The sequence below is a fragment of the Saimiri boliviensis genome, chromosome 3, assembly GCF_048565385.1.
Source record: "Saimiri boliviensis isolate mSaiBol1 chromosome 3, mSaiBol1.pri, whole genome shotgun sequence".
Taxonomy (NCBI): domain Eukaryota; kingdom Metazoa; phylum Chordata; class Mammalia; order Primates; family Cebidae; genus Saimiri; species Saimiri boliviensis.
This window is the reverse complement of record NC_133451.1, coordinates 106484267-106512155: the sequence shown is the minus strand read 5'-3', so window position 1 is coordinate 106512155 and position 27889 is coordinate 106484267. Positions and strand designations below refer to the sequence as shown.

General features: G+C 36.4%; 1 protein-coding gene across 2 annotated transcripts; it reads left to right on the top strand.

Annotated features, from left to right (window-relative positions):
• HPGD (15-hydroxyprostaglandin dehydrogenase) lies at positions 1 to 27889 on the top strand. 2 transcript variants are annotated; one of them, XM_003933870.4, is made up of 7 exons: positions 13 to 443; positions 744 to 867; positions 4111 to 4217; positions 13124 to 13220; positions 23345 to 23421; positions 25634 to 25797; positions 26864 to 27889. In XM_003933870.4, the coding sequence occupies exons 1-7, from the start codon at positions 351 to 353 to the stop codon at positions 27000 to 27002; spliced, it is 801 nt and encodes a 266-aa protein (XP_003933919.1). In that variant the 5' UTR covers positions 13 to 350; the 3' UTR covers positions 27003 to 27889. The 2 variants fall into 2 exon arrangements, with proteins under 2 accessions (XP_039324202.1, XP_003933919.1); XM_039468268.2 differs by lacking the exons at positions 23345 to 23421; positions 25634 to 25797; positions 26864 to 27889 and adding an exon at positions 13730 to 23338 and having other exon boundaries at positions 1 to 443.

Here is a 27889-nt window from a genome sequence, read left to right as displayed (position 1 = left end):
ATCGGGTTGGTCTTTAGGGCACTGAAGGAAACTCCTTTCCAGAAATAACATTTTAACTTTTCTCGTGTCCGCGGTCTGCCAATCACGGAGCCAGGGGCTGAGTGGAGTCTCTGCGCCGGGCTGCGAGTCGCGAAGGCAAAGATCGCGAAGCTTGGCGCTCAGCGCGCTCCGGGGCCAGGTGACACAGCCGTGGATTCCCCGGCGGGCGCTGGCCTGACAGCTTCCTCTCCGCCTACTGGCAGGAGCGCCCCGCCGGGCTGCACGCGCGTGCACAGGGGGGGTGACATAAAAGCCGCGGCCGCGCGGAGACGCGGAGTTGGCCCACCGCGCGCCCCAGCAGCGGCTGCACCATGCACGTGAACGGCAAAGTGGCGCTGGTGACCGGCGCTGCGCAGGGCATAGGCAGAGCCTTTGCAGAGGCGCTGCTGCTCAAGGGCGCCAAGGTAAGCCCGGCGCCCGGCCGCGGACACTCCTGCCCACCCACCCGCTGGGAGACTCGCCCCGCCGCGCCGCGCCGCCTGGGGTGCGCCGCGGAGACTGGGAGGCCGACCCCCGAGTGCCCGCTCTGCCACTTGCAAAATTTGCCTAAGCCGAGGCTGTGTGCAGACCCCGAAAAGTGGCTGGGAGGGAACCCGACCCTAATTGCCACCGTTGAGGTCCAGGAGGGGAGCCTCTTGTGTGTTTCTTGTCTGTCTCTTTCACCGGCAGCTGCAGGCCCGCGATTCCTCTCCTCTTGTCTATAGGTAGCGCTGGTGGATTGGAATCTCGAAGCAGGTGTGCAGTGTAAAGCTGCCCTGGATGAGCAGTTTGAACCTCAGAAGACTCTGTTCATCCAGTGCGATGTGGCTGACCAGCAGCAGCTGAGAGGTAAGACAGGAGAATCAATCTATCAGCTGGGAACAGGCCCTGAGCAAGCGACAACCTGAAGGCCGCCGGGCCAGGGGGCCCTGGGCGCCGCCTCCGCTGCCTCCTCCAGAGCAGCTACCTTGAAGCTCCAAAAGACAGTTTGGACTGATAGGTTTCCCTCTCACAGCCCAGCAACTGTAAAACCGAACAGAAAGGCAAGACTGCTGGAGAAATCCTTTTAATGTAGTCATTTGGCAGCACTTAATGTAGTCAAAATTCTTTTATGTATTCCAAAACACTGCTGCTGCAGTAATTATTAAATGGTGGAAATTGTAGACAAAACGTGGAAAGTTAGAGTAGGCTGAGGGGCTGTGAGAAACAGCTTCTCCCAGAAAGCCGGAGTCCAGTGACAATCCAATGTGGTAGTGTTTTTCCTTTAAACATATCAGAATACAAGTCCAAGGATCATCATCACAGAAGTGCTCGATGCTTTTGACCAGATGTTTAATCTGGCTTTTCCCCCAACAAGATGGTACTTTAAATAAAAATAGTAATCATAATAAACTGTACAGTGTTAGAATTGTAGTGGAAACATCTCTATCAGCCTTTCCGCATGCTTTCCTGTTTCCGGCTACTCACTTAAAATAGGCCAATCTACTTGTGAAATATCAGGGACAATATTGGCATACCAATAAATAGCTTTGATTATAAAGCTGTTTATTATTATTATTTTTTTTTGTAAACCTGTTGAAGAACTTGAGAGTGCCCCAATAAATTTACAGGAAACAAAAATTCTGGAGAAAAACCAGAAAAGTAAAATATTTGTATTTCACAAGTTTTATTCAAAGAGACTGAGTAAATTGTTAGGCACTTTTAAAGCAAGGGGACCAAAAACTGTTGTAAATCTTATTCCAGTGCCTCTGTTCTTAAAGGGACATCAAATGTAAATTGGTTTTTGAATTTTAAAATATTCTGCAAGAGAATGAAAATGAATTGATGTGTTAGAAGGGAGTGGTGTACCAACAGTTAAGAGAAATTGTTTTAAAGGAAATTACATCATTGAAATCTGAAAATGCTAATGAAGAGCTATAACGCAGATGACAAGCATGAGCAGAACAGATTTGCAAACACAATGCAAGAGGAACATATTGTGCCAGAGGATGATTACGTTGATTGCACGTGATATTTTGGATCAAGGATAGAGCCAGGTCAAATCTGAACATTCATGTTAATGGAATAAGGAACAGTATAGATAACCGGAAAGCCACTTCTGTCTCAACTTATATAGTTTCACAAATGACATTTAACCACAATTGTTTTTTCCCGGTATTTAAAATTAGTACCTTGGCTATAAACACATTCCTTAAGGATAAATGATTGTGGAGAAGGAAAAAAAAACTCAGACACATAATGAGTGACTAGGAAAGGCATGTTGGTCATGAGAAATCCACATGTTGTGTGGACATCAGCATTTGTTTTCATCTAAGGAAAACATGACATTGATTCTTCCAATTTCAGGATTTAATGATGCCTACAACTTTTACAACTGTTTAGACATATGGAAACCATAAAAATATGAGAAGAAAAGGTTCTTGGAGATGATTTAGACATAACTTATTTTACAAATGAACAAATTGCAGCCAAGAGAGTTTAGATAAATTGTAAAGAGTACCCAGCATATAAATGGCAGCAAGAGCTAGACTATAAGTTGCTTCAGGCTGGAATTCAATGGGATGTCAGAAAACAAGATGGTATACTATACATTGGTAAGACCAGAGTATAAGAAATACAGTGGACAGCAGCATGAGGAAAGAAAATTGAAGAGGCAATTAGACATACATATTTAACAACCTCGTTTTCCAAAAGGTGGAGGTTGTTTAACATACTAAGAATGGAAGGAGAAAAACAAATACTGGGGGACCTTTTCTGGACCCGATTTTAAAATTCCATGAAAAAGTAAACAGTTTGTATTTTGTTGTCCTTCCGTTCCAGTACAGTGAGTGTAAAAGGTACATATTAGAAATTCTTGAAAATGTTTTTAGCAATTAACTAGCATATTAATTTATCCACATGGGAACTGATTAATCCACATCTTCCCCAATATGTCTGGTGGATGTTAATGATTGTATGAATTTATTTCAATCAAAATGAAGTTAATGCTGATCTACTTTTTTTTAAAAAGGACTGCATATGTTGGCCTGGAGATCTGAGAATGCATTTCTGTCATTATCCAAAATGTAAAGTAATAGAAATGGAATGAATGATCAAAGGCCCAGGGAAAGAGTTTAAATCAATTAGAACTATGTCAAAGGCTGCTTTGAGAAACAATAGACATGTGATTGGATAGTGTAATGAAAGACATTCATACCTCAGAATCCATGGCAACTTTATCCTGTTTGAGCATAGTTTTATACAAACCAGCAATTTGAATTAGTAATCATAGTGAGAGAGAAGAAAAAGGAAACAGTAAGCATCGAAGTTTCAGTAATCAAATAAAATCAACTGAATGAAAAGTAGACTTTTATTAAGGTATAACCCCCCCCCAAAATATGCATAACAGATCTAAATACACAAGAAAACTTGTATTTATGTAATACTTTATGAATTTAATATGGCTTATAGCAGGCGTCCCCAAACTACAGCCCGCGGGCTGCATGCCGTCCCCTGAGGCCATTTATCCGCCCCGCCCCCCACCCCACTTCAGGAAGGGGCACCTCTTTCATTGGTGGTCAATGAGAGGAGCACAGTATGTGGCGGCCCTCCAACGGTCTGAGGGACAGTGAACTGGCCCCCTGTGTAAAAAGTTTGGGGACGCCTGGCTTATAGAAAAGGCTATTTACCATAGTCTAAGCTACAGAGCTCCAGTAACTTCTCAGGGACTAAAGGGTGTTGCTTGCCCTAACTGACTTCAAGGAGTTCTTAGCTTAGGATGCTCAGTTCTCTAAAAGTTACCGCTTATAGAACTTCAATGTGCATACAGATCATCTAACGATATGTTAAAGTTAAGATTCTTATTCAGTTCGTCTGTAGTGCCTGCAAAATTCTGCACTCTTACCAAGCTGCTAGTCCACAAACCACTCTTACCAGATTGAGGCTTAGTCCACAAACCACACATTGAGAAGCAAGGAATTAAGACACAGCTCATGAGTATAATGTTTACTATGAGGGCAAATAAACTAAAATTCCACCCATGGCATAGGACATGATTTAAATGTATACATGGAAAATAAGAATGTATCAATAATATATATTTTTTTGAATCAGACACTTTTAGAAAAGTTGTAGACCACTTTGGAAGATTGGACATTTTGGTCAATAATGCTGGAGTGAATAATGAGAAAAACTGGGAAAAAACTCTGCAAATAAATTTGGTGAGTTATCTTGACTATGTTTTTTGCCTATGATTATTTAATAACATGATATTTATAAAGAAAAAAATGGTTCTTGGTGTCACAGAAACAAAATGGCCTACAATGTAGGAAAAAAAGGAAGTTACAGAAAGCTGGAGAAAAGCATTTCCTTTTATTAAAAGGAAGAAATTGAATTATGAGAGTAACTCTGTCTTAAAATATTAGAAAGAGGCATGAATAAAATATCATTGATTGCTTAACTCAGGGCTTGGCAGACTATGACCTGCAGGCTGAAGTGGCTTGCCACCTGTTTTGGTATACCTGCAGGCTAAAAATACCTTTTATATTTTTAAATAGTTGAGACATTCAAAAGAAGAATAACATGAATATATGAAATTCAAATTTCAGTGTCTATAAAGTTTTACTGGAATGCAGTCACTCATTTAAGTACTGTTAATGGCTATTTTCATGCTACAGGGTCAAAGTTGAATAGCTGTAACAAAGATCCTATGGCATTCAAGGACTAAACTATTTACAATCTAGCTCTTTACAGAAAAGGCTTGTCAACGATTGACTAATTTATTTAAAAATAAATCTTAATTAAATGCCAATAATGTAACAGAAAAGAAGATTAAATTGACAGTTGTACTTTGTAACTAGTAGGACTTTTTATCCTGAAAGTTTGTCATTCATGTGTGTGTGTGTGTGTGTATGTGTGTGTGTGATTTCCACAATGTTTGATAATTATTTAGCTCTTAAAAATGGTGGAATTAAAAAAATAAATTAATAAAATTTTCTGTTTTAGCCATTGAATCATGATTTTGCTGGTTATCTCATTCTATAAATACCCTTGACATAAGATATTGGAGTTTAGTAAAAATCAAACTTTAACTAAAACAAAATGTCAGATGGGCTGTGCCTGGGGTCACCCTACCCTTGCTAAAGTCATCCTTACCAATCTTGCAAGGCAGGTAACTGTAAAGTACAATGTGCCCACAGTGTGTGTATAAAGGTACAGGGAGTGGCCTCCTACTTCATGATATCTTCCTATTACATTATGAACTTCGTAAAAACAAGAACTGGGTTATGTTTTTCTTTGTTTCCCTCCCAGTTATCAATACAGTATCTTGAAGATAGTGTTTAGTCAATAAATTTTTGGCTTAAATTGAAATGCCCTAACTGCTATAATAACTTGATAGAGGCAATGAGATGACACTACTTCATGAAAGAGCCAACTCCGTCAGTCCTACCTTGAGAAGAATACAAAATTGCTCCCTAAACTTGACAGATAGCTAAAATCCATTTATCTTTTATTTTTTTTTTTAATTTTAAAATTATATTTGTTGGTTTTTCTTTTTCAACTTTTAGGTTCAAGGTGTACATGTGCATATTTGTTACACTGGTAAATTGTGTGCCATTGGGGTTTGGTGTACAGAGGACTTCACCCGGACAGTGGTCACAGCACCCCATAGTTTTCCCACTATCATTCTCCTCCCACCATCCCCAAGTGGACTTTGGTGAGGGTTGTTCCCCGATTTGTATCCATATGTGCTCAGTGTTTAGTGCCCATGTGTAACTGAGAACATGAGGTATTTGGTTTTCTGTTCCTGCAGTAATATGCTTTGGATAATGGCCTTCAGCTGCATCCATGTTGCTGCAACGAACATGATTTCCTTTTTATGGCTGCATAGTGTTCCATGCTGTATATGTACCCATTTTATCCAGTCCACCACTGATGGGCATCTAGATTGATTCTATGCCTTTGCTATTGTGAATAGTGTTGTGATGAACATATGAGTGCTGTACCTTTTTGGTAGAATGATTTATGTTCCTTTGAGTACATACCCAGTAATGGGATTGCTGGGTTGAATGGTAGTTCTGTTTTAAGTTCTTTGAGAAAGCTCCAAAATGTACACCTGTTACTTTTATTTTTTACTTTTTAATGATAGCCTTTCTGACTGGTGTGAAATTCTATTTCATTTTGGTTCTGATTTGCATTTCTCTGATGATTTAGTGATATTGAGCATTTTTTATGTTGTTGGCCATGTGTGTGTCTGTCTTCTTCTGAGAAGTATTCACGAAACTGTGTTTATGTCCTTTGCCCATTATTTAATGGGTTATTTGGGTTTTGCTTTGTTAAAGTTCCTTATATATTCTGTGTATTAGACCTTTGTCAGGTTCATGGTTTACAAATATTTTCCCCAGTTCTGTAGGTTATCTGTTTACTGCTTTGATGGTTTCTTTTGCTGTGCAGAAGCTCTTTATAAAGTTCAGTTAGTTCCTATTTTTGGTTTTGTCACAATTGCTTTGAGAGACTTTGTCATGAGATCTTTGCCATGGCTTGTGTTCAGAATGGGTTTTTGTGTGTGTGTGTGTGTGATTTCTTCTTGGATTTTTATAGTTTTAGATTTTACATTTAAGTCTTTAATTCATCTTGAGTTGATTTTTTTAAATGATGTAAGGAAGGGGTCCAGTTTCAATCTTCTGCATGTGGGTACCTGCTTATCTCGACACCATTTATTGAAACAAGCATCATTTCTCCATGCTTGTTTTTGTCGATTTTCTCAAAGATCAGATGATTGTAGGTATACAGCTTTATTTCTGGCTTCCTTATTTTGTTCCGTTGGTCTGTGTATCTGCTTTTGAACCAGTACCATGCTGTTTTGGTTACTGTAGCCTTGTATAGTTTGAAGTCGAGTAGTGTGACGCCTCCAGCTTTGTTTATTTTACCTAGGATTGCTTTGGCTATCCTGACTAATTTTGGATTACATATGAATTTTAGAATCACTTTTTTAAAAATCTGTGGAAATTATGATGGTAGTTTGATAGGAATAGCATTGAATCTGTAAATTGCTTTGGACAGTATGGCCATTTTAACAATATTGATTCTTCCTATCCATGAACATGGAATGTTTCTTCATTTAACAATGTCATCTCTGATTTCTTTCAGCAGTGTTTTATAATTTTCATTGTAGAGATCTTTCTTCACTGGTCAGCTGTATTCATAGTTGTTTGTGTGTGTGTGTGTGGGGGGGCTATTGTAAATGGCATTCTTGATTTGCCTCTTAGCTTGGACATTATTGGTGGTTGGAAATAATTGCTGATATTTGTACATTAGTTTTATATCCTGAAACTTAACTGAATTGTCAGTTCTAAGAGCTCTTTGGGCACAGACTATGTGGTTTTCTAGATATAGAATCATATCGTTTGCAAAAAAATGTTTGACTTCCTCTGTTCCTATTTAGATGCCCTTTATTTCTTTCTCTTGCCAGATTGCTCTGGCTTGGAGTTCCAGTTCTATGCTGAATAGGAGTGGTGAGAGTGAGCAACCTTGTCTTGTTTCAGCTGTCAAGGGGAATGCTTCCAGCTTTTGCCTACTCAGTATGATGTTGGCATTATGTTACTTTGATGTTCAAATGTTACATCATTCAGGACTTTTTAACATGAAAGGATGTAGAGTTTTACCTAAAATCTTTTAATCAAGAAAGAATATTCTATTTTATGGTATGAATATCCTCCTTGCAGTTTTTTTTAAACTTTTTATCTAGTGTACCTGGTTCATTATATTTGAAAACAACTTGAAACTGTCAAGTTTGTCTCAAAATCTTTTTGGGATTTTAATTGCAAATATACACACCTGTGTTTGGAGAGACGTGATAGCTGATTTTCCTAAGTTGAGACAGTTCTGTGATCTTCTTCTACTTTAGGAGAAATGTTGTGAAATGAAATATTCTGACTGTGAATACGTGCAAATAGGAAAGTCTGGAAGACCAGGGGAATTTTATTGTGATCCTTTAGTTATAACTAACAGTCCTAGTTCCTTCTCCACTGAAATTTAGCCAGCCTTTATTTTTCTTGGGACTCTCCCGATCTAGGCCACTTTTCAGCTTACCATCAGGAACTAATGACATATGTTTTCATGGAGAAAACACCAATGTGTTTTGTTTGTAACACATTTTTAAGTAAAATTGTTACCAATGTCTTACTTAAAAATGTTACTTCCCCTCCTACCTAAACCCATTGCAAGAGTAGAGTCTGACCAATTATTGTCCTTCCAACTTGATTATCTCTGTCACTGTAATGGAAATATTTGTATGCAGTTTATGTAATCCTTTTTAAAAACTCTTCTCTGGATTAAATTTGCCTCCTTGGGTCTTATACAATTGCATGCTTTACCTTGTGCGTGTTTTTCTTGTATTACTGCTCATGTCAGATAGTAACCACTTAAAGGACATTACCATATATCTCTCTGTCTTCTGAAATATTATACAATATACTTATACCATACTCATAGGGTTTACCATTTTTTTTTAAATTTTACTAGAATTGTTTTAATATATATGTAATTCATGCTAGTAAACCACAAATTCTTTCAAGGCAGAAAACTATTGTTTTGTGTCCTTATAGATGTTAGTTAATAGTTATTGGGTCAACTGCCATTACCTGTATATGATATATTGCATACATGAGAGTATTCACTTCTATGTTTCAGTACATTGTTTTCCAAATACGTTAGTGTTTCCAAACAGGATCATCTGTCCTTCCACTTTTACTCCTTATCAAATTTACTCCTTATTTTTCACTTTGCTGATCTCATCCCTCTTCCCATACAAGGAATACACTAAACCTCTTCCTAGTCTTTTGTTTCCGTTAGGCTATTTTATACTTCCTCCTTAGTTTGAAGCCAACAACAGCAGCATTATGTATAGCTGTTCAGAACACATAAGAAATGTTCAGGAAAGAATGAGTTTTGCAAAATTACCAACAATTAGTCTTTGCCAACTATCAATGCTGGCAATTGGGCAGGTGTAAACTTAACTTTGACTATTGGTATGGTAATTCTGTCATGTACTTTTGTAACTTTCTGAAGTTTCAGTAAACCTAAATGTATTCATCCCAACTGATGTGAAACTTATACTCTAATTTTGACATTTAACTAATATATGTTGAATCCTTAACCCATTTATGCCAGAGATTGCAATTTTTTTTTTGTCTGCATGAGTGAAAAATCAGACCCTGGTGATGACCTTGAGCAGGAGGATCTAAATAACTCTCACATGCTTAGCATTCCAATAATGGAACACCAGGCATAAGTGAGTTAATATAGTCAAATAAGATTTTAAAAAAATAGATGATTATTGCTGGTCATTTTGTTTTTCAGAAATGTACTTATTAACTAGAATTGCATTGGGAAAGATATTTATTTGGGATTAGTCAAAATTAGAATCCAGTCCTAAATCTATAGTTTATGAACTGTTATTTAATTTCTATCATTTCGAATTTCCAGGGTGGGGAGGTGAACACCCTATCTCTAATGACTGTTACACTTAAATAAACCATAGTGTATGTGAAGCATTCAGCACAGTGCCGCTGCATTGAATTCATTCAGTAAATTGCACTTCCCTTCCAGAGCATCAAAATCATTTTCTGGCGAGGCACGGTGGCTCATGCCTGTAATCCCAACACTTTGGGAAGCTGAGGAAGGTGGATCAGTTGATGTCAGGAGTTTGAGACCACCTGGCCAAGATGGTGAAACCCCGTCTCCACTAACCATACATACACACACACACACACACACACACACACACACACACATACAAATTAGCCCAGCCTGGTGGTATGCACCTATAGTCCCAGCTACGACAGGAGGCTGATACAGGAGAATCACTTTAGCCCGGGAGGTGGAGGTTGCACTGAGCTAAGACTGTGCCACTGCAGTTCATCCTGGGCAACAGAGCATGACCCTGTCTCAAAAAATAATAATAAATGAAAAAACTACATTTTCTCACTCTCTTATTTTATTCCATATACATTCCTCTGCCCTCCTTTAGCTCTAATGATGAGTTGAAGAAGTAGATAGAGCCTGTTATCAAATATGTTCTGTTTTCTTGGCCCCTAAGGATGTGGATTAGAAATTGCATTAGTACTATTTGCTGCAGCTGTTACACTATAATTGAAAGATCCAGTTACCTATGCATAGTTAGGCAGAGTTTGCCAAATTGTAAGTTGCTCCAGTAAAGGGCAAGACAATAATATTAACCCCTAAAACATGCAAAAAATGGGAAAATTTTGAACATGAAAAAAATGATGGATGAAAAGGAATTTAGAAAAAATCATCAGCTATATTAGTATTTCTCGAAAGCGGGGCTGAAGAAAACACAGGGAACCTGAAAAGCAAAGTTGCATGATTTATGTACCAGAAGTTTTTTTTTTTTTTTTTAAACTACAGTATAGTGCAAGAACCATAAAAAAACTAAGAGCAATGCCAGTATGGAGGAAGTTGAGATGGGGAAACAGAGAAATCACAGATTGGAAATGTCAGTAGTGAAAAAATTGGGGGGTGGGGGGGCGTGGTGGAGAGAGAGACAGAGAGAGAGAGTGTATGTGTGTGTGTTATAGGAAGACATGGTGCCTGATAAGATAAACAAGTAGGCTATTACCATTTATTCATTTATCTTTATTACTAGAGAATTGTTCCCAGTATAGGAGAAATTATGAGAGTGATTTTAAGTTAGAGCATGGTTTAATTAGAAAAAGAAAAAAAAAGTTAAGATTCGGAATACAACACAATAACAATTTCATTTCATTATTACATATAAAAGCTGTGTTTTCATAACCCAAAATATTAACTAATCATGTGTTAATTAGACCATTTTGTCAATAATTGAATTTTTAAAATTCTCTGGGTGAAATTAGACATAAGATTTTCTTTTCTTTAGGAGTCAATTACAAAATTTAACTGCCTTCATAAAATGTCTAAAATGATACTATAGATTTCAGTTATTTTTTGTTTGCTTCTAGAAATGTCTGTAATTTTAATTTTTTCTATGTGCTTGATATTATAATGACATAATCTATAAGATACATAAACATTGCTAAGAACAAAAAAATTTAGAATAGCACACATTTTACTCTATGGTTTTCTAACTATTTTTCTAATATGTTTTATAGATACACACACATATATAATCTAGAATAAGGAATAAATTGTTATTGTAATGGACGAAAAGTGAAAAATTTCATTTGTACACAGCCAAAGCCTTAGACCCTGTCTTGTAGATTCATCCTTTGAACTCTTTCATTTGAAAAATTGTCCAGTTCTTAACCTGATAGTGGATAGGAAAAATAATCCCTTGCCTTCCTCCACCAAAAACTTAAAGATAAATATTGCTTTTTAAACAAAATTAAAAATAAACATTAAACATTCCCAAATTTTCTATCTGGCTTCCTCTTGTTCATGTTGAAAACACAACAGTGGGGTGCCAGCAAAGCTGTAAATATCTGAGAATAAAAGCATAGTGCCAATACGCATGAACAGAAATTCTGTTCAGACATGCTGGAGACTTCTGCAGAAACTAACAGAATCTAACTGGCTTCAATAATTTCAGCCATCTACATCCTTTCCTGCTTATATAAACAGTTAATATTTTGGTTTTCTTTTGTAAAGGAAATCATGCAGAGATTTTATGCATTCTCCCTAAGTCTACTTAATATCAAACTGACACATGGCTTAAGTGAATAGAATCTCCAATTTACTTTTTTGTTCTAGAGCTACTGTTAGGTAGTAGAAGTATATCTGAATGCTTGTCCAAAAAAAAAAAAAAAAACTTCAAAAGGAATTTTTTGAAATAAAAAGAAGGTAAACACGTGTGTACCCTCTCTTTCAGACTCATTGTATCATTTTCTTTACAGTACTGTAAAGCATAAAAAAATAGGAATTAAGATGTCAAAAAAAGAATTTTTCTTTTTAAAAAGGCTGAGCTGGAAGGGATAGGAATGTTTAAATCCAAAAGAAAACTAAGGTTTGAAATATCAATTTGATCTCACTAGGGTTTTTTTTTTTTCTTTCTTTCTTTTGGCAGTCATTAGAATAAAAATAGGAAAAGTGCTTACATGTGGATATGAGTGGCAAAACAGTAAACTATCAAAAGGATAGCTTTAAGCAGTGATTAATACAATTTAGTGATAGACATTACTAAAGACCAGATGCTGAACTAACTGAAAATCACTACTTAAACTGGATAAAACATTTATGTGATTTCACACAACACAGAGTTCAGGATTGCTTGATCTTACTGGTCAATGGTATTATCAGGGCCCAGGGTCCTGTCCTTCCTCCCACCTGCCATTCTTTATGTTGGTTTCATCTTCAGGATACTCGGAAATATGGAATGTTCATTTAAGTTACAGCATTGGTGTAGAGCAGGCAGTGTAACCATTTCTTCTGGTTTAAGAGCAACGAAAAGTTTCTCAGCAGCAACCATCCTGTTCCCATTTCTAGCTGGTTGCCTCCCAGGTCTCACTGACCAAAACTGGGTCGCCTGCTGGCTCTTAAACCAGCCACTGTCAAAAAGAATGAGATTTCTATGACTGAATTAAATTAATTAATCAGTGTCTGTGTCTGCATTATATTTGAGACCATTTTCCTCTGTATTATAATTTTTATTAGAAATAAAAACAGAAAAAATAAAATCTATAGGAAATCAAGAGTAAGCACAATTCTATATTCCAAGTAAACAGAGTAGATAAGTGTGGAATACTGAGACATGAGAACTATATGCAGAAAAGATGGGTAAGTAAGTTTTGTGTCCAAAATTTAGCAAACGAGAATAATGTATGGAATTATTGAAGATGGTCAGAATTGAATGGAAGTAACAAACATTGTTGAAATACAACTTGTAGCATAAAACCTCATATTTGGCAACTAAGTGAAGTTTCACAGATATACGACAAGCTCCACAACGATTAGGCGAACAGAATCCAGGGTTAATGACTAGCTTTAGAAACAAAGCTCTTTTAAAATATTTCATTGATAATATTTGCAGAAATCTCCCTAGGTATCTGGAATAGCGATAAAAACTTCGGTGTGGAAAATATGGTAAAGTATAATGATTACATTTCTTTCCTCCCTTGTGCCTCTGGATTAGGTTTCTGTTATCGGTGGAACCTATCTTGGCTTGGATTACATGAGTAAGCAAAATGGAGGTGAAGGAGGCATCATTATCAATATGTCATCTTTAGCAGGTAAGGGCAATTATTACATTAAATGTAACATTTTCTTACTGGTACTTTGGACCACAAAAACAAATCTTCAAAGTATATTTATTATCAGCTCAAGTTTGAAATGGAAAATCTGATTTTTTTTATAGTTCCACGGAATTTTCTGTTGCATAATATCACAAGTTTGAAAAATATGTTTATATTATTTTAACTTGTGGCTTTTAAAATTATCTTACTGCAGTACTGTTTGAAATTATATATTTTTTCAGTTACTGTTTTTCAAAGGTTGTTATGAGCTGCCTAAGCAATAATGCATGGGAAAGCATTTTTGGCAAAGTAAAAAGCTCTAACTTGAAGTTAAGGTTTCTCTGCTCCCATGTGATTTTAGTAAGAGTGTGGAACTTTAAAATATGGTATAAATTATAGTTAAGAAATGTTAAACTAATAAATAAAGCCAAACATGCCATGACTTACATATAGTGTAAGCATATTCCTTACTCGTACATCAGTGCAAGGCAAGGTCCTTCTTGCAGGTACGTCTTCTGTATGCAGACACTTGAAATCCTGGCTGGCAGAAGTTCTGCGATCTTTAGCAGGGAACTCCCAAAGTTACTCTAGAACTGGTGGATTCCTTTCCCTCTAGAAGAGAGAGAAAAGAAACATGGAGGAGGCATGGCTTCTCTTTTAAAAACCCCAGCTGAATAATGGCAGACATTATTCTGCTCCCATTTCCGTATAGAACTTGAGCTCACGTTTTACCTAACTTGTAAGAGAATCTGTCTGGGAAATGCAGTCTAGCTGTGTGCCCTTAGGCACACAGGAATCCCGTAGGAAGAACGGATTTCAGAGGGCAGCTAATCATCTTTCCCGCAGTATGCAATCCTAAACTATATTGTTTTCAGAGCGGTATGATTTAGTATCAGCTGATACCTTATCCCTCAATACTAGCTTTAAACCCGTGACTGGATGTTTTGGAGCAACTGAGTCAAGTGACTTGACTTTTTCAAACTCTAGGAAAAAATCATCAACGGCTCTTGAATAGTTCAAATGAAATTGCGAAGTTTAGGAAGTCTGATCAATATGGACAGCAAATCTAAGCTATGTCCAAAAAAAGTGAGGCTTTTTAAAATTATCTTCTTGGTTTTAGTTAGTGTGGTGATTTGAAAATAGCAATTTCAGCCCTATGTCCCACCTCAACTTGGCATCCCAGCTCCACTGATTTGGGAAGTTGGGTTTGGAGGTACCTGTGACTGAACCACTGTCTGATTCTCAGTATTTTTCTCCTCCCTCTAGGAACGATTGTCAGATGGCCCTTTTACATCACTGTAAAGCTGCCACCAGAGGAGATTTAGAAGTCTCCTTTAGAAGTTCTCAAAAATAAACTAGCATATCATTTTCTGGGTTGCTTAAAGTCAAAATCATGTCCCTAAAGCTATTACAAACCTAATTCTATATATTTTTCAGGGTAATCAGGTTATTTTTCCTAGTGGTACAACTACTTATAAATGATAACATTTTAATTCTAATGATACTTCAAAAGGTGAGAGCATGGGCAGTATTTGAAAGGGATATGTGTTCCGGAGAGGGCCAGATGTTAAGCTGTGGGAAACTGAAACCATAAAGCAGATTGGCAAAGTTAAATCTATACTATTTTGAAATAAAATTATAAGAAAAAAACAAGTGACTGGAGAATTAAAAAGAGATATTTAAAATTTCCTTAAAAGTTTAAATCTTTAAAAACCTGCTGGGGCTGTGATCAAGATTGATACTTCTGTGTATTCTTTCTATAAAGCTAAGAGGGCCAGCGAAGTTTGGAGCACCATGAATATCATGCAGGGAGCCCCTGTATGATATAGCACCAGAGGCACTGATTTCATTCTTTGAAAGGCTGAAAGCCTCAGGGTTGGATCAATTTAGGATGATCTGGCAGAAATTCTGTACCATAGTAGGGTGCTTACATGCCCCAGAGAGCATGAATAAAGAAATGCAATGTAGTATTGCTGCCTTTTATCTGATTAAAATATTAAAATATATAATGTTATTTATTGGGCACTGTTTACCTGGTATCATTTTAAACACTGTGCATTATCTCATTTAATCCTCACAACAACCCTGTGAGGTAAATTCTATAATTTCCATTTTGAACATGAGGAAACTAAGGCAGGAGAAGTGTGAAATATCTTGCCTACGCTTACACATCAAGTAAGCCTCGGAGCTGGAATTCATCTGCAAATAGCCTGGTACAAGTCTTCTTAGAATTTTAACCCCTAGATTATCTATCTCCCTCTAATGTCTATGAGTTTATTTGTTAATCTACCTGTATTTATCTCGGCCTAACAGAAAAGTAAAAGAAACTGAAATCTTTTGTCTTAAATAAACCCTTGCAAAACAAACTTAAATAAAACCCTTCAGGCCTCATGGGCACAGCTCTAATCTCACGGCTACATTACTAAACCTTCAGTGAAATCTTAAGCTTTTGCCCTATTTGACACTTCCAGCAAAGTCCTAAAAATATTTGGGGAGCTTACCAGTGTCACAAGTCAAAACAGGCCATTAGGAAGAGCAGTTTAAGGCTTGCAATTAGATGCTCCTTTTGCTTTGTTGGCTAGGAGCTTCCTTTATCATCCTGTTTACCCCCACCCCTGAGTATTAATCTTCTTACCTATATCAGATACAATATTTGTAATCACGTGTGGGGATTTCTCTATTCATGCAGATAAAACAATGACTTCATATAAATTCAGTGAAAAAGATTTCCCTGGTTTTAAATTACTTTCCTGGCACTGGTACAATTTAATGAATAACAATTGCATTACACACTGCTTCTCCCTCTGACTTTCCTCCCCATGTGCAAGGCAACACTATGTAAAATGGTTAAATAGCTTAAGTTTATCATTGTGCCCTCTGCTTGGTTTATTTACCCCGCCACCCCCCATTTTCAGGAGTCGTCCTTGGCACCCTCCCTTTGCAGTTCCAACCTCCACACCTCTTGTGTTTATACTGTTTCCACACTGGCCATGTGGACAGTCCCTGCTGCTTCCTTTCCCATCTACTAACATGCCTCATCTCGCAGTGTTAAAATGAATTGCCTCGTATTTTGTCAACCAACCAAGAGCCTCCAATTCTTCCCGTAATGAAATTCATTTGATAACAATTCAGGATATTGTAATAATGGGACAAGGCAAAAAGAGGCCTCTATCTTCATCATTCCCTCAGAAATGGTATCAACAATTTTATGCCCTTGAGTCATAGCATGTAGAGAGAGGTGAGAGGATTTAAAAAAAAAATCTTTAAGGAGTTATCAGAGTACTTCTAATATTTGCCTACCTGTGTTTTTCAAATCTTCCTTCCTCACAGATTATTTTTTCCTGTTTTTCTCCATACTGCTTACTCTACTGAAGGAATGGCTGTGGGTAATATTCAATATTCAACCCAACAGATCTATCCTCACGATCTCTGGCCTGGATGCAGCTGAGTCCTTCACCGTGACAGTAAAACCTTAAGTTGGCACACTGGTTTGGGTAGAGAAGTTAATGAGTAATGACCATTGACGCAGACAGAGTATCAAATGCAATTAATAGGTTCAACAAACAGGAGTAGTTAAGTAGACAGTGATTCCTCAGCAGATTGTGGGATGGGTGTGCTCTAGTCTGAAGTTCCAGAAGTTACTCTGACTGTTGTTAACCCACATGGACTTTACAACACGAGTTTCTGTTTATAAACATAATACACAAACAGACACTAACTTTGCCACATCCATCCTGAACCATTAAAACAAAGTTGGAAGGAACAATAGAAGAACAGAGTCTGCCTCAATGCAGATAATCAAACAGCTGTGCTGTCATAAAACATCCCATAAAAGTCCAATGCATGTCTTACATATTTAATTGTCTCAAACTGTGGGAAAGGAAACGTAATTGTCACAGGGAAAGGAACCTCTCTGCTGACCCTGCTACATATTCGGTTAGTGACGCTGTGGGGTTCACCTGGGACATTCTCTGTCACTCAGTAGCATTTTGTGAGAGACACCATGAGGATCTTATTTACTCAGAAGTGAAAACGTCGGAATCTCAAAAAAATACTTGAAAAATTGTAGAAAATTTTCAGCATGTCTTAAGTGACAACCCAGTGACATATCCACTTGTGCTGTTAAGTTTTATTTATGTTAAGGTAGAAGTGCTAAAATAACTACCTTAAATAAAAAATTAAAATTAATCAAACATATGTTGAGAATTTGCAGAAGAGAAATGGAGATGTTAAAGTAATGAGGCAAAGTTTCTTCTCCAAGAGCTGTATATCAGCATCTCTTATCAAGATGACAGAACCAAATAATTTCCATGGCATAGACTATTTAAACAGAAGCATTGGCCAGGTGTGGTGGCTCACTCCTATAAACACAATGCTTTGGGAGGCCAAGGCAGGAGGATCACTTCAGGCCAAAAATTAGAGACTAGCATGGGCAACAAAGCGAGACCTCATCGCTATAAAAAAAATGTTATAAATTAGCTGGGTGTGGTGGTATGCACTTGTAGTCCTAGCTACTCAGGAGGCTGAGGTGGGAGAATTTCTTCAGCCCAAAAGTTCACAGCTGCAGTGAGCTATGATTTTGCTACTGCATTCCAGCCTAGGTAACATAGTGAGACCTTGTCTCTCAAAAAAATTTTTTTTTCAAAAATCCCAGAAGCATGATATTTAAGTTGCAAGGCCTTAGGAATTCAATGGCCTGAAGAATGTACGAGAATATCCAGAAATTTCAGGTGAAAGAAAACAATGATCGTCTTCTTCTATCTCCTGGCCAAAAGAAAAAAAAAAAAATCACATGGTACCACTGTCTACTACTGCTCTTGTGATAAGGAAGGGGACCTAACAGATATTTAGCAACTGCTAAGCTCCAGGCATTGTGGCAAACTGTTGGCTTTATGGCCTCCACATTTAACATTTGCAAGTCTCTACAATATAGGTCAATTTAATTATCTCCAAGTTATAGTTGAACAATGAATCTCAAACACTTGAAAAATGGGGGAATTAGCAGTGGTAATAAAAGCAATTTTATTTTGCTCCATTTTAGCTTGTGTCATAGAATGGATGAACTGTTTCTGTGTGATGAATCTTAGGTGCTCAGATGCCAACTGTAATGAGTATGGGAGCCACCCTTTCTGCTTAGTGCTGGCAAAGTTCTCCATGTCAGTCCACAGAGACTGGTGTCCATTTTGCTGTCTTTGAGCTTAAAATAGTTGAAAAGACATATATCAGAAGCAATCAGTAGGAATGGTTTTGTAAATGAGACATTCTGAAGGATAGATGAGAATTTCAGTGTTTCTTAGTATAGGAACGAGAGGGCTAGTGAGAAACGAATAGTCTCTTAGAATGGTGCTTCTCAGACTTTCATGTATCTAGGGACTTTTTGTCAGGTGCAGATTCTGATTTCAGTAGGACAGAGATGGGTCCTGAAATTGTGCTCCCAGGTAATACCACTCCGTGGACCACACTTAAGAAGCCAGCCACCCATGTGGATCAGGATGGTTATTCTTTGACGGGTAAGGAAGCTTCTCAGTTTCCTCTAACCACAGCCTGAGCAACGACTGAATGCTAGTAGCAACTCTGAGTCACTGGGAAGTTCTATGAGACTTATCTTTCTGGGAAGATTTTTGTTACAGAACATATAGTGGTTTTATGAAAGCATGTGTCATTTTTTAATGGCATGTCACACTCTAACACATAACTTAATGGCAACCATAAGGACGAGGAAAAAAAGCCATCAGATAAGGTGTTCCATTATGTAGAAAAATCACAAATGAGGAAGTTCACCAGTTACTTTGGTCAGCTTTATGCATGAACCATAGATAAATATATTCTCACGAGTTCTCCCTTTTTTCCTCATGTTGGAGAAGTGGTGGTTGAAACAGACAGATTGATACACGGGTTTTTTGTTGGTAGTGGTTGTAAAGAAAATGTGACAGCTTTAGGTTCCTGCTTTTTTAGCACAGTTACAGAACTCCAGGTTAACACACGAGGATCAGCATCCTTAGATTCACAATTTATTTTCCTAAGTTGAGTTTTCAGCCTTTTTATCTAGTCCATTTTACATGGTTTCTCTCCCTTAGAAACAAACCATGTTTGTGGATTCAGTATGACTGCCCTGAGGAGATTTCTGTTTTTGCAAAAAAGTCTTCTTGAGGCTTTTACCCTCTGTGAAATAAAGTCATTAAAATTGGCTTTTGCAAATATGGGTAAAAAGATTATGAAAAATTGAAGAACTAATGTAGAGATGGAATTTAAATTCTGTTTTTCTAAGTAATTTTCTTTGTTCTGTTAGTACACATGTAATTTTCAGATATTTTAAATGCTTTCAGGTATTTTAAATGCAGTATACAATTATCTCATCAGACTAATTGTTTAGTGTATTATCCTGAGTGGTTTTAGAAAACATTTCTTTGTTTTGTGGGTAGAATTTCTCCCTCTACTGATTTTTTTTCTGTGACTTCACAGTTTTGACAGACACAGATCTGGTACGAATTATACTTGGTATATTTTAGAAAGAGCCATTTTGCATTTCTATAAATAAAACTTGCACAATGGTGGGCCCATCTTAAGTACTGAAAAATACTATCCTTAACCATTTTAATATAAGGTATTCATTTTTAAGCACAAAGACAAGATTTCTCACAATGTTAAACAAAATGCCATTTATTTAAAAGCAGAGACCGCTCCCTCTTGGTTACAATTCTTTGTTTTATTGTTGCTATTCTGAAATCCCTTAACATTGTGACAAAATAACTTCCATGTGCGCCCTCATTTTGGGAATGAATGTGCAAGATAAAACAAAAACAAAAGCAAAAACATATTCATTACAGCAACTAGTCCTATAGTCATTATATTGGTATTTGGTTATTCAAGGTGGAATTCAACTGGCTATTACACCTTCGCCCTGCAGCAAGGGTCCTCCCCCAGTTTCACACATTTCCATTGAATATATTTAAAATATTACTTCATTATACTTTGCGCTGAAAAGGAACTGAACACATAGTTCTTACATGAATTTACTTCTGCAAATCCTGTTGGCTTAGGACTGGAAACTGTCTAGTTTGCCAAGGTTCAGAAATCAAACCAAATTAGGACACTAGACAAGACTTGCAGCATTTTAGTGCAAAAGATACATTTTATTAAAAAGTACAGTGTGGATGAACAGATAAGTCAATACAATAATTTTGAGGTGTTTCATCTGGTTCACTCTTGATATTGTATAGTCTATAGGTTTGGATAAAGGTATAATAACATATATCCACCAGTATAATATCAGCCAGAATGGTTCACTACCCTAGAAACTCTGTGATTTAGCTGTTCTTCCCTTTCTCCCACCAGCTCCTGGTAACCACTGATCTTTCAACTGTCTCCACAGTTTTGCCTTTTCCAGATGTCATATAGTTAGAATCATACAATATGTAGCCTTTTCAGATTGGCTTCTTTCACTTAGTAATATGCATTGAGGTTTCCTCCACATCTTTTCATCGCTTGATAGCCCTTTGCTACTGTTAAATATTATTTCATTATCTGAATATACAACAGTTTATTTCTTCATTCAACTACTAAAGGACACCCAATGCTTCCAAGTTTGGAAGAGTCACACAGTCACACAAAGATAGAGACAAATTGAGAGAATTAATTTTTATCCTCAGGAGTGAATAAAATTCTATAGGGAAAGAGTGTTCATAGAACAGCAAAGAGGACCAGGGATATCTCTGGTTTTAGACGGGTAATACTGAGATATGTTTATTTCTTAGAGTGATTCTGATTTGTTTCTGTACTTGATACCAGTGACCAATGTCTGAAATTGATTTATGTAGGCTTTGATCTAATATTAAAAAGTAAAGGGCTGGTGCTGTGGCTCAAGCCTGTAATCCCAGCACTTCAGGAAACCAAAGCATGTGGATTGCTTGGGCTCAGGAGTTCAAGATCGGCCTAGGCAACATGGTGAAACCCCATCTCTACCAAACATACAAAAATTAGCCAGGCATGGTGGTGAATGCCTGTGGTGCCAGCTACACGGGAGGCTGAGATGGGAGGATTGCTTTAACCCAGGACGTGAAGGCTGCAGTGAGCCATGGTCTTGCCACTGCACTCCAGCCAGGGCAACAGAGCTAGACTCTATCTCAAAAAAGAGAAGGGGGCAGGGAAGAAGGGAGGGAAGGAAAGAGGGAGAAAGAGTGAGAGAGAGAGGAAGAAAGAAAGTGAAAGCAATGCAAGGATAAACATTTTGCGGGATAGCAGTGAAAATATCATTAGAATGTTACAAGATTCATAAAACCAAGTGCCATTTAAAAATTGCAAGCAAATTCTTGCACCTTCCAGTTGCATTTACAATTCTAACTTTAAGGAAAGTATGCATGTTGTCCTTGCTTGTTACCAGAACCCACTAAGCAGTATTTTATTTCTCTCACCTATTGATACCTTGAACTTTCTGGGGTTTCAAAGTTCATCACCTCTGCATATGTAACAAAAATTCATTTCGAATTCATCTTTAACAACCCTTATGAACAACGTCTTTGCATTTCTTGTGGCTGTGTCAACTCATTTATCTCTGATTAAGGTTCATGCTGCATTTCCTTCTATATATGAGCATTGTCCTATATCCACTGCCTTTGTCTCATAAACATTTAAGGTCTGGGTGAAGTAGGGACTAACGAGAACCAAAAACAGCAACTCCTGGTTATACTTATTTATTCCCTTTATCTTCCACTCCTGGCATACCTATGTAGCCTGTGAAAACATAAATTCTTGTTGACTGACACTGACAAACAATTAACTTACACATGTTACTTAACAACAATAACAACAACAAGAGAACCAACATATCAACAATACTTTGAGATCACTGGGTGGACACACTAGGTGTGATCTACCATCCTCGGGGATTTAAACTGCCCTTGTGCAAACATACTTTGTAAATTGAGACCTGGCAGGCACCCAGGGAGTGGTTAAGATCTGCATTTATTGCTGAACTTTGGCCCAACACCCTTAACTGATGGGTGGCATTCTGGGAATAGTTAGCTGGGTGGAGATGAGCATGTCTCAGCAGAATAATTTGGTATTATTAGCATGACATTTAATATTAAATATAGTATTATAGTAATCAGGGATCATGGTTTCTTGACTCAGAGAAGTCACAAACTTAAAAACCATTCAAACAAGTTAATCCAAATTACTTAAAAACAAATACAAGAATGACTCTGATTCCATTTTGACTGTTGGTTAGAGAATTAACAATTATGAGAAATAAGCTTGATAGTAATAGCTACTACAATAAAATAGGTTTTTCTTGTTGTTGTTTTATTTCTTTGTGGAGAGATGAGCTAGGCTGGAATTGGGGGAGAAGAGATGTGGTAGGTATACGCTATAATGCTGCTTTTTCTCTCCAGACCATGAATTTAATCGGTTACTATTGTGCCTATGTGGGAAATTAAAAATTAAAACATTCTGTAATTGACCGAATTCACAGTTGACTACATAATTACAAAAGGAAATAAAACAGGACCACGAAGGTTTATTTCTGTCCTAAGTCACCGGGCAAAAAGATGCAGACATCTACAACAGATCAAATAAAAATAAATTAACTTTTAATTTTCTTAAACTTTTGGAGGCATCGTTCAAGACAGATTGGTGACAGGAAATTGTATACTAACTTATAGTGAAGACTAATAATCTCCAAGATTCTCTGGAGATTGAAATTCCCTCAGCCATTTGGAAGCCTTAAAAATGTAGAATATATACTTTTTAAAATCCAGCCTTAAAAATTGAAAAGTAGATGGTAATTTACTGAGTTTTAAGATGATTTTCTTTGTGTTTTAGATACCATTTACTTTCCTTGGCTTTCCAAAAAGCCTGGGGAGGCAGACAAACACATATCACTCTTGGCTCTATCTCTTGGTGTAACTTACCTACTTTACATTCTGGACAGCATGCGTCAGAGAGCAAACAAACTACACTTAGGTTACTGAGTTTTACAAAGTGATCTGGCATTACGTTAGTGTGTTATTCAGATTCATTTTAAATTGAAATCATCACAAAATATTCGTTTGCATTGTCGTTTTTGGGTAGTCTGCTTGCTTTTTTTAATCAAAGCATTTAAAGGTTGTATTTGTTTGTTTCAGGGCTCATACCTGTTGCACAGCAGCCGGTTTATTGTGCTTCAAAGCATGGCATAGTTGGATTCACACGCTCAGCAGCGGTGAGGCTACAACAACCATCATATCTCATTTTATCTGTGTATACATTTATAAAACATGAATTCTGTAGAGAGGAATCACTTGAAAATCAATACATTTGGATAAAAGATGGAAAAAAAGCATACCTCCATCTTTATTATGAAAAATAGTTTTTGGATCATATAAAGGACCAAATAAATAATAGACTCATTTTTCAATGAAGTGGATTCTAAATACAGATGTGTTATTAAAAAATGTATTAAGGATAAATAATGGGGAGATAATACTTATTTCCGAAAACTAACTCCAAATTTAAATATTATTAACTTCAGGTTTTCTGAAATAGAAAATGCATAGGCCCCAGACATTATTTGTCACCAGTGATGTGATGAAAATGAGTGAGAACATGGAGCTGGAAGGAGGGGTGGGGCCACACCTTTACTTGATAGAGTGGTCAAGGATAATGTCTCCATGAGGCCTAGGGTGAAAGATGTACAGAGCTTAGAAAAATACTTTAGACCTAATTGATCACATGCATTGATGATATGAGGTGAGAATGCCTGCCTTTCTATAACTCACAAAAGGGCATCTTGAATGGGGTCAACAAGGGGAAAGTAGGATGAGGTATGACTCAAGACACCAGCAGAACTCAGATCAAAGGGGGCTGTGGGCCAAAGTTGTGAGCTTGGATTTTATTCTCAGTGTATCCATTCATGGGGCTTTTACACACATGAATGACAAAATCAGATTTACTTTTTAAGAGCATTCTGCTTGCTGTCCGGAAATTGTATTACAAAGGACAAATGTAAAAGCAGAATTAACAGTTGTACAGAGTCTCTGGGTGATTCATCTAGGTGAGACAGAGAGGAGTCAGTGAGATGAATAGAAAAAGATAATCAAAGAACTACTAGGACACAGAAAAAACAGATGCACAAATGTTAAATGTTCAGCCAAAATGGAAGTTAAATATTTCTCACACTTAAATTGAATGTACATTATTACCTAATTTGCAAAGACTTAATCTTCAGATAGACTTCCTATAAAGCTCTCTTACAAAGTAAAGTAAATCTTAAAGACCAGAAATTATATTTAAAATTACAAGACTGGAAATGTCTAAAGTCAGTTGACATTATTCAGGGTAGTTATGTTCCATGAAGTCACTTGCGAACACTACGTTAGTGACTACTGAACCATTGCATTTGGGGGAAATACTGGGTTAAGTTCCTGAAAGCCTCTGGTCACAAAATTCCAATCAACTAGTCAACACATAACCTTGTTTTATGTGTATCCATATTTAAAGACATTTTATTTATTATATATTGTATGAACATTGAATTCATGACTAAAGCACTTATTACTCATGCCTGACCAAAGCTTATCTATATTTGGTCATTTTCTATAAGACACATCAATCTTCTTGCACTAAAGAATACTCCACAGCACTTCTACAGTGGCTTCGGTAGCCATTTTAAACTGTAGAATTACCAACAAAAAAGCACAAAAATTAGAGAAACATGGCAAGGCAGAGTCTAGTCTTAACGTGACCTCAGCAGGAACATGCACATTAGTGACTCAGATTTCTCACTGCTCTGTGCATGTCCACAAACAACCACAAATGCTCCACAAGTATTGATTTCCAGGGTCACAAGTAAATTTTAGCAAGCAAATTTGGCAGCTTCGTTCATATGTAATCCATGAATAATGAGAATTGACTAATTTTTTAATAATTGCAAATAAAATCAATAGTTTATACATGAAGCCAAATAATATTAGTCTGAAAATACTTAAATTGTCTTCCAGATAGGGCAGAATATTAAGATTCTATAGAATCAAAGTTCTAAACATTTTCACCAAAATTATTTTTTAAGTATTATTTGTTATGCAACCACAATATTTGAAAGAAAACTTGGGCTATCAATTCCAAGTCTCCACTGCTCAGCTTCAGGTTCCTGCAGAGTTCAGTACATAAGAGAAGCTTACATAATTGTTTCCAAAAGTTGTCCAGTAATACTGATTTTTTTAAAAGTAATTAGGTAAGACTTTCAGGAATTAATACGATACTTTAGGTATGTGTTCTTTTCCTGTCTTTCTATTTACCAGTCATTGTTATATAGCTGGAAGGATATCTGAATAGTATTTTTTTACATGAGAGCATTGTAAGACACTTTAATGATCAGTTTGTCCTGTGCTATATGTTTATGAAACTGCTGAAACCTACAACCTTCTCATTGGCAGTTGGCTGCTAATCTTATGAACAGTGGTGTGAGACTGAACGCCATTTGCCCAGGCTTTGTTAACACAGCCATTCTTGAATCAATTGAAAAAGAAGAAAACATGGGACAATATATAGAATATAAGGATCATATCAAGGATATGATGAAATACTATGGAATTTTGGAGTAAGTAAAACTATGCTATTTTCTTTTAAATGATGAAGCAAAGTATTATTTAGACAAGCAATACAAAGGGAAAAAATAAGCTTATACATTTGAGAAATTAACACAAGTGTCAAACTTTTGGTTTAGCAAACTCTCTGGGAGAAAATATTTTTTTTTCTGGGTTTAGGAATAGAATGTAAGTTTACACATTATGAATATTACTTCAAAATATGGAAAATGCTTCATTACTACCTTCAGCCATAAAGTTGATATTTAGTCACCTTTGAAGGCAATGATAGCTTCTCTGCCTAAATTCCAAGCAATATTAAAACATACTCTTTGTGAAATATTTGTAAGGTTCCATAACTTCAACCACTTTCTTAAGAAATAGTTGCTACACATTCATACATGCACACATACTTACTCAGTGAATGATGTCTGAGTTAGAGTAGTTGGGGATTTCATAGCACAGAATCATAGTTACCACATTTTAGGAATCAGACTTGAGGTCAAATCTTGGCTTTACCACTTACCATGAACTTATCCATCATACCTCTAAATGCTTCAGTTGTCTCACATGTAAAATAGAGATAATATTATAACAAACTTAGGGACTTTGTAAAACTTAAATAAAATGAAACATGTAAGGTACTTAAAATAGCAACTGACAAAAAATAAGATGTTCAGTAAATGCTAGCTGTTATATTTCTACAGATATAATAACATTTATATCCAGTAAGTCTAAGATCAACTGATATGACAAAGATGAGAAAAGTGATCATTTGCTCTATGAAAATAATGAGTATAAATTCCTCCTGCCAAAATGTTAGAAGGTTACAGCTAAATTTATCAAATAATTTAGTTAATATCCAATTGAAAAAAATCTAATTGAATAAATCAGATAAATGGGATATCTAATCTAGATATCTAATATGTAATTAGATAAAAATTGGAAGTAGCAATAGCTTAATGACATACATTTCCCTATAACATGTTCAACATAATAGATTCTTCAGAAATTAATTTAAAATGAAGTGATAATATGCCTCAATTTTTGGTTTCAAAATACTGTTTTCTCTATTTTTAGCCCACCATTGATTGCCAGTGGATTGATAACACTCATTGAAGATGATGCTTTAAATGGTGCTATTATGAAGATCACAGCTTCTAAGGGAATTCATTTTCAGGACTATGATACAACTCCATTTCAAGCAAAAACTCAATGAACAGCTTATATATCAGCCATAAGTGAAAATAAGCACAAATGACTTATATTCAGACCCTATCTTCATTTGAATATAGCTTTCAATGAAATATTATAGCTTGAAGTTTTCCCTCATGTATTTGATGATAAACGTTTTCTAAAATTTTAGTTAAGTATATGGATAAAAATTATGAACTATTAAAAATGTGATGTGGACCCAAAGCTAGGTTGTAATCTCAATAGTCTAAAAAATGATGAAAACAAAGGCTATTCAAGGAATATTCTGCATTTTTAAAAAGAGGAAAGTGTATATATATATCTGTGCTTCATAAATATTAATATTTTTCAGAACATCATTTTAAAGGAGATACTTGAATTGTTATTTAAATCAAACCATATGTAAAACACTCACATATATAAAGTTCACACTTTAAAAGAGGAAAGCTACTTAACAATGACAAATATTTCATAATAATTTCTACTTACATACCATCTTTCAGCTGAACAATTTCAGTTCTTTCAAGAGCTTCTTAAAGCAGCATACTTGGGGTCAGTAGTTAAGGAATAACCTATGGTGTAAACATATCCCAGATGAAAACTGATGTATGAAAAAAATGACAGAAAGTAACTGATTGACACTGTTGATTCACAGTTCAGCCTCCCATCTGGGAAAGACATTTCTTTCCTCTGCTAGCTTTAAGAACTTTAACTGACTCCAAAAATCTCAGGAATTAAACTTTTAACAGTTACAGCAATAAAGGATAGTTAGTACTCCAAAAATGTTATATTTAAGATATGCTCAGCAAGAAAAAAATGCAAATGTAATTTTTTTCAAATTACTTTTTTGTTGACTTGTACCAATTTGAAAAGTGCCTACCCTTCAATAAAACTGTTTAATTCTTATCTCCA

What these genes read in the sequence shown, in the direction of transcription:
- HPGD (XM_003933870.4), top strand. Translation starts at nt 351, where the DNA reads ATGCACGTGAACGGCAAAGTGGCGCTGGTGACCGGCGCTGCGCAGGGC. An exon ending in TGCTGCTCAAGGGCGCCAAG is followed by an intron (nt 444 to 743) that starts GTAAGCCCGGCG and finishes TCTTGTCTATAG; the next exon opens with GTAGCGCTGGTGGATTGGAA. An exon ending in TGACCAGCAGCAGCTGAGAG is followed by an intron (nt 868 to 4,110) that starts GTAAGACAGGAG and finishes TTTTTGAATCAG; the next exon opens with ACACTTTTAGAAAAGTTGTA.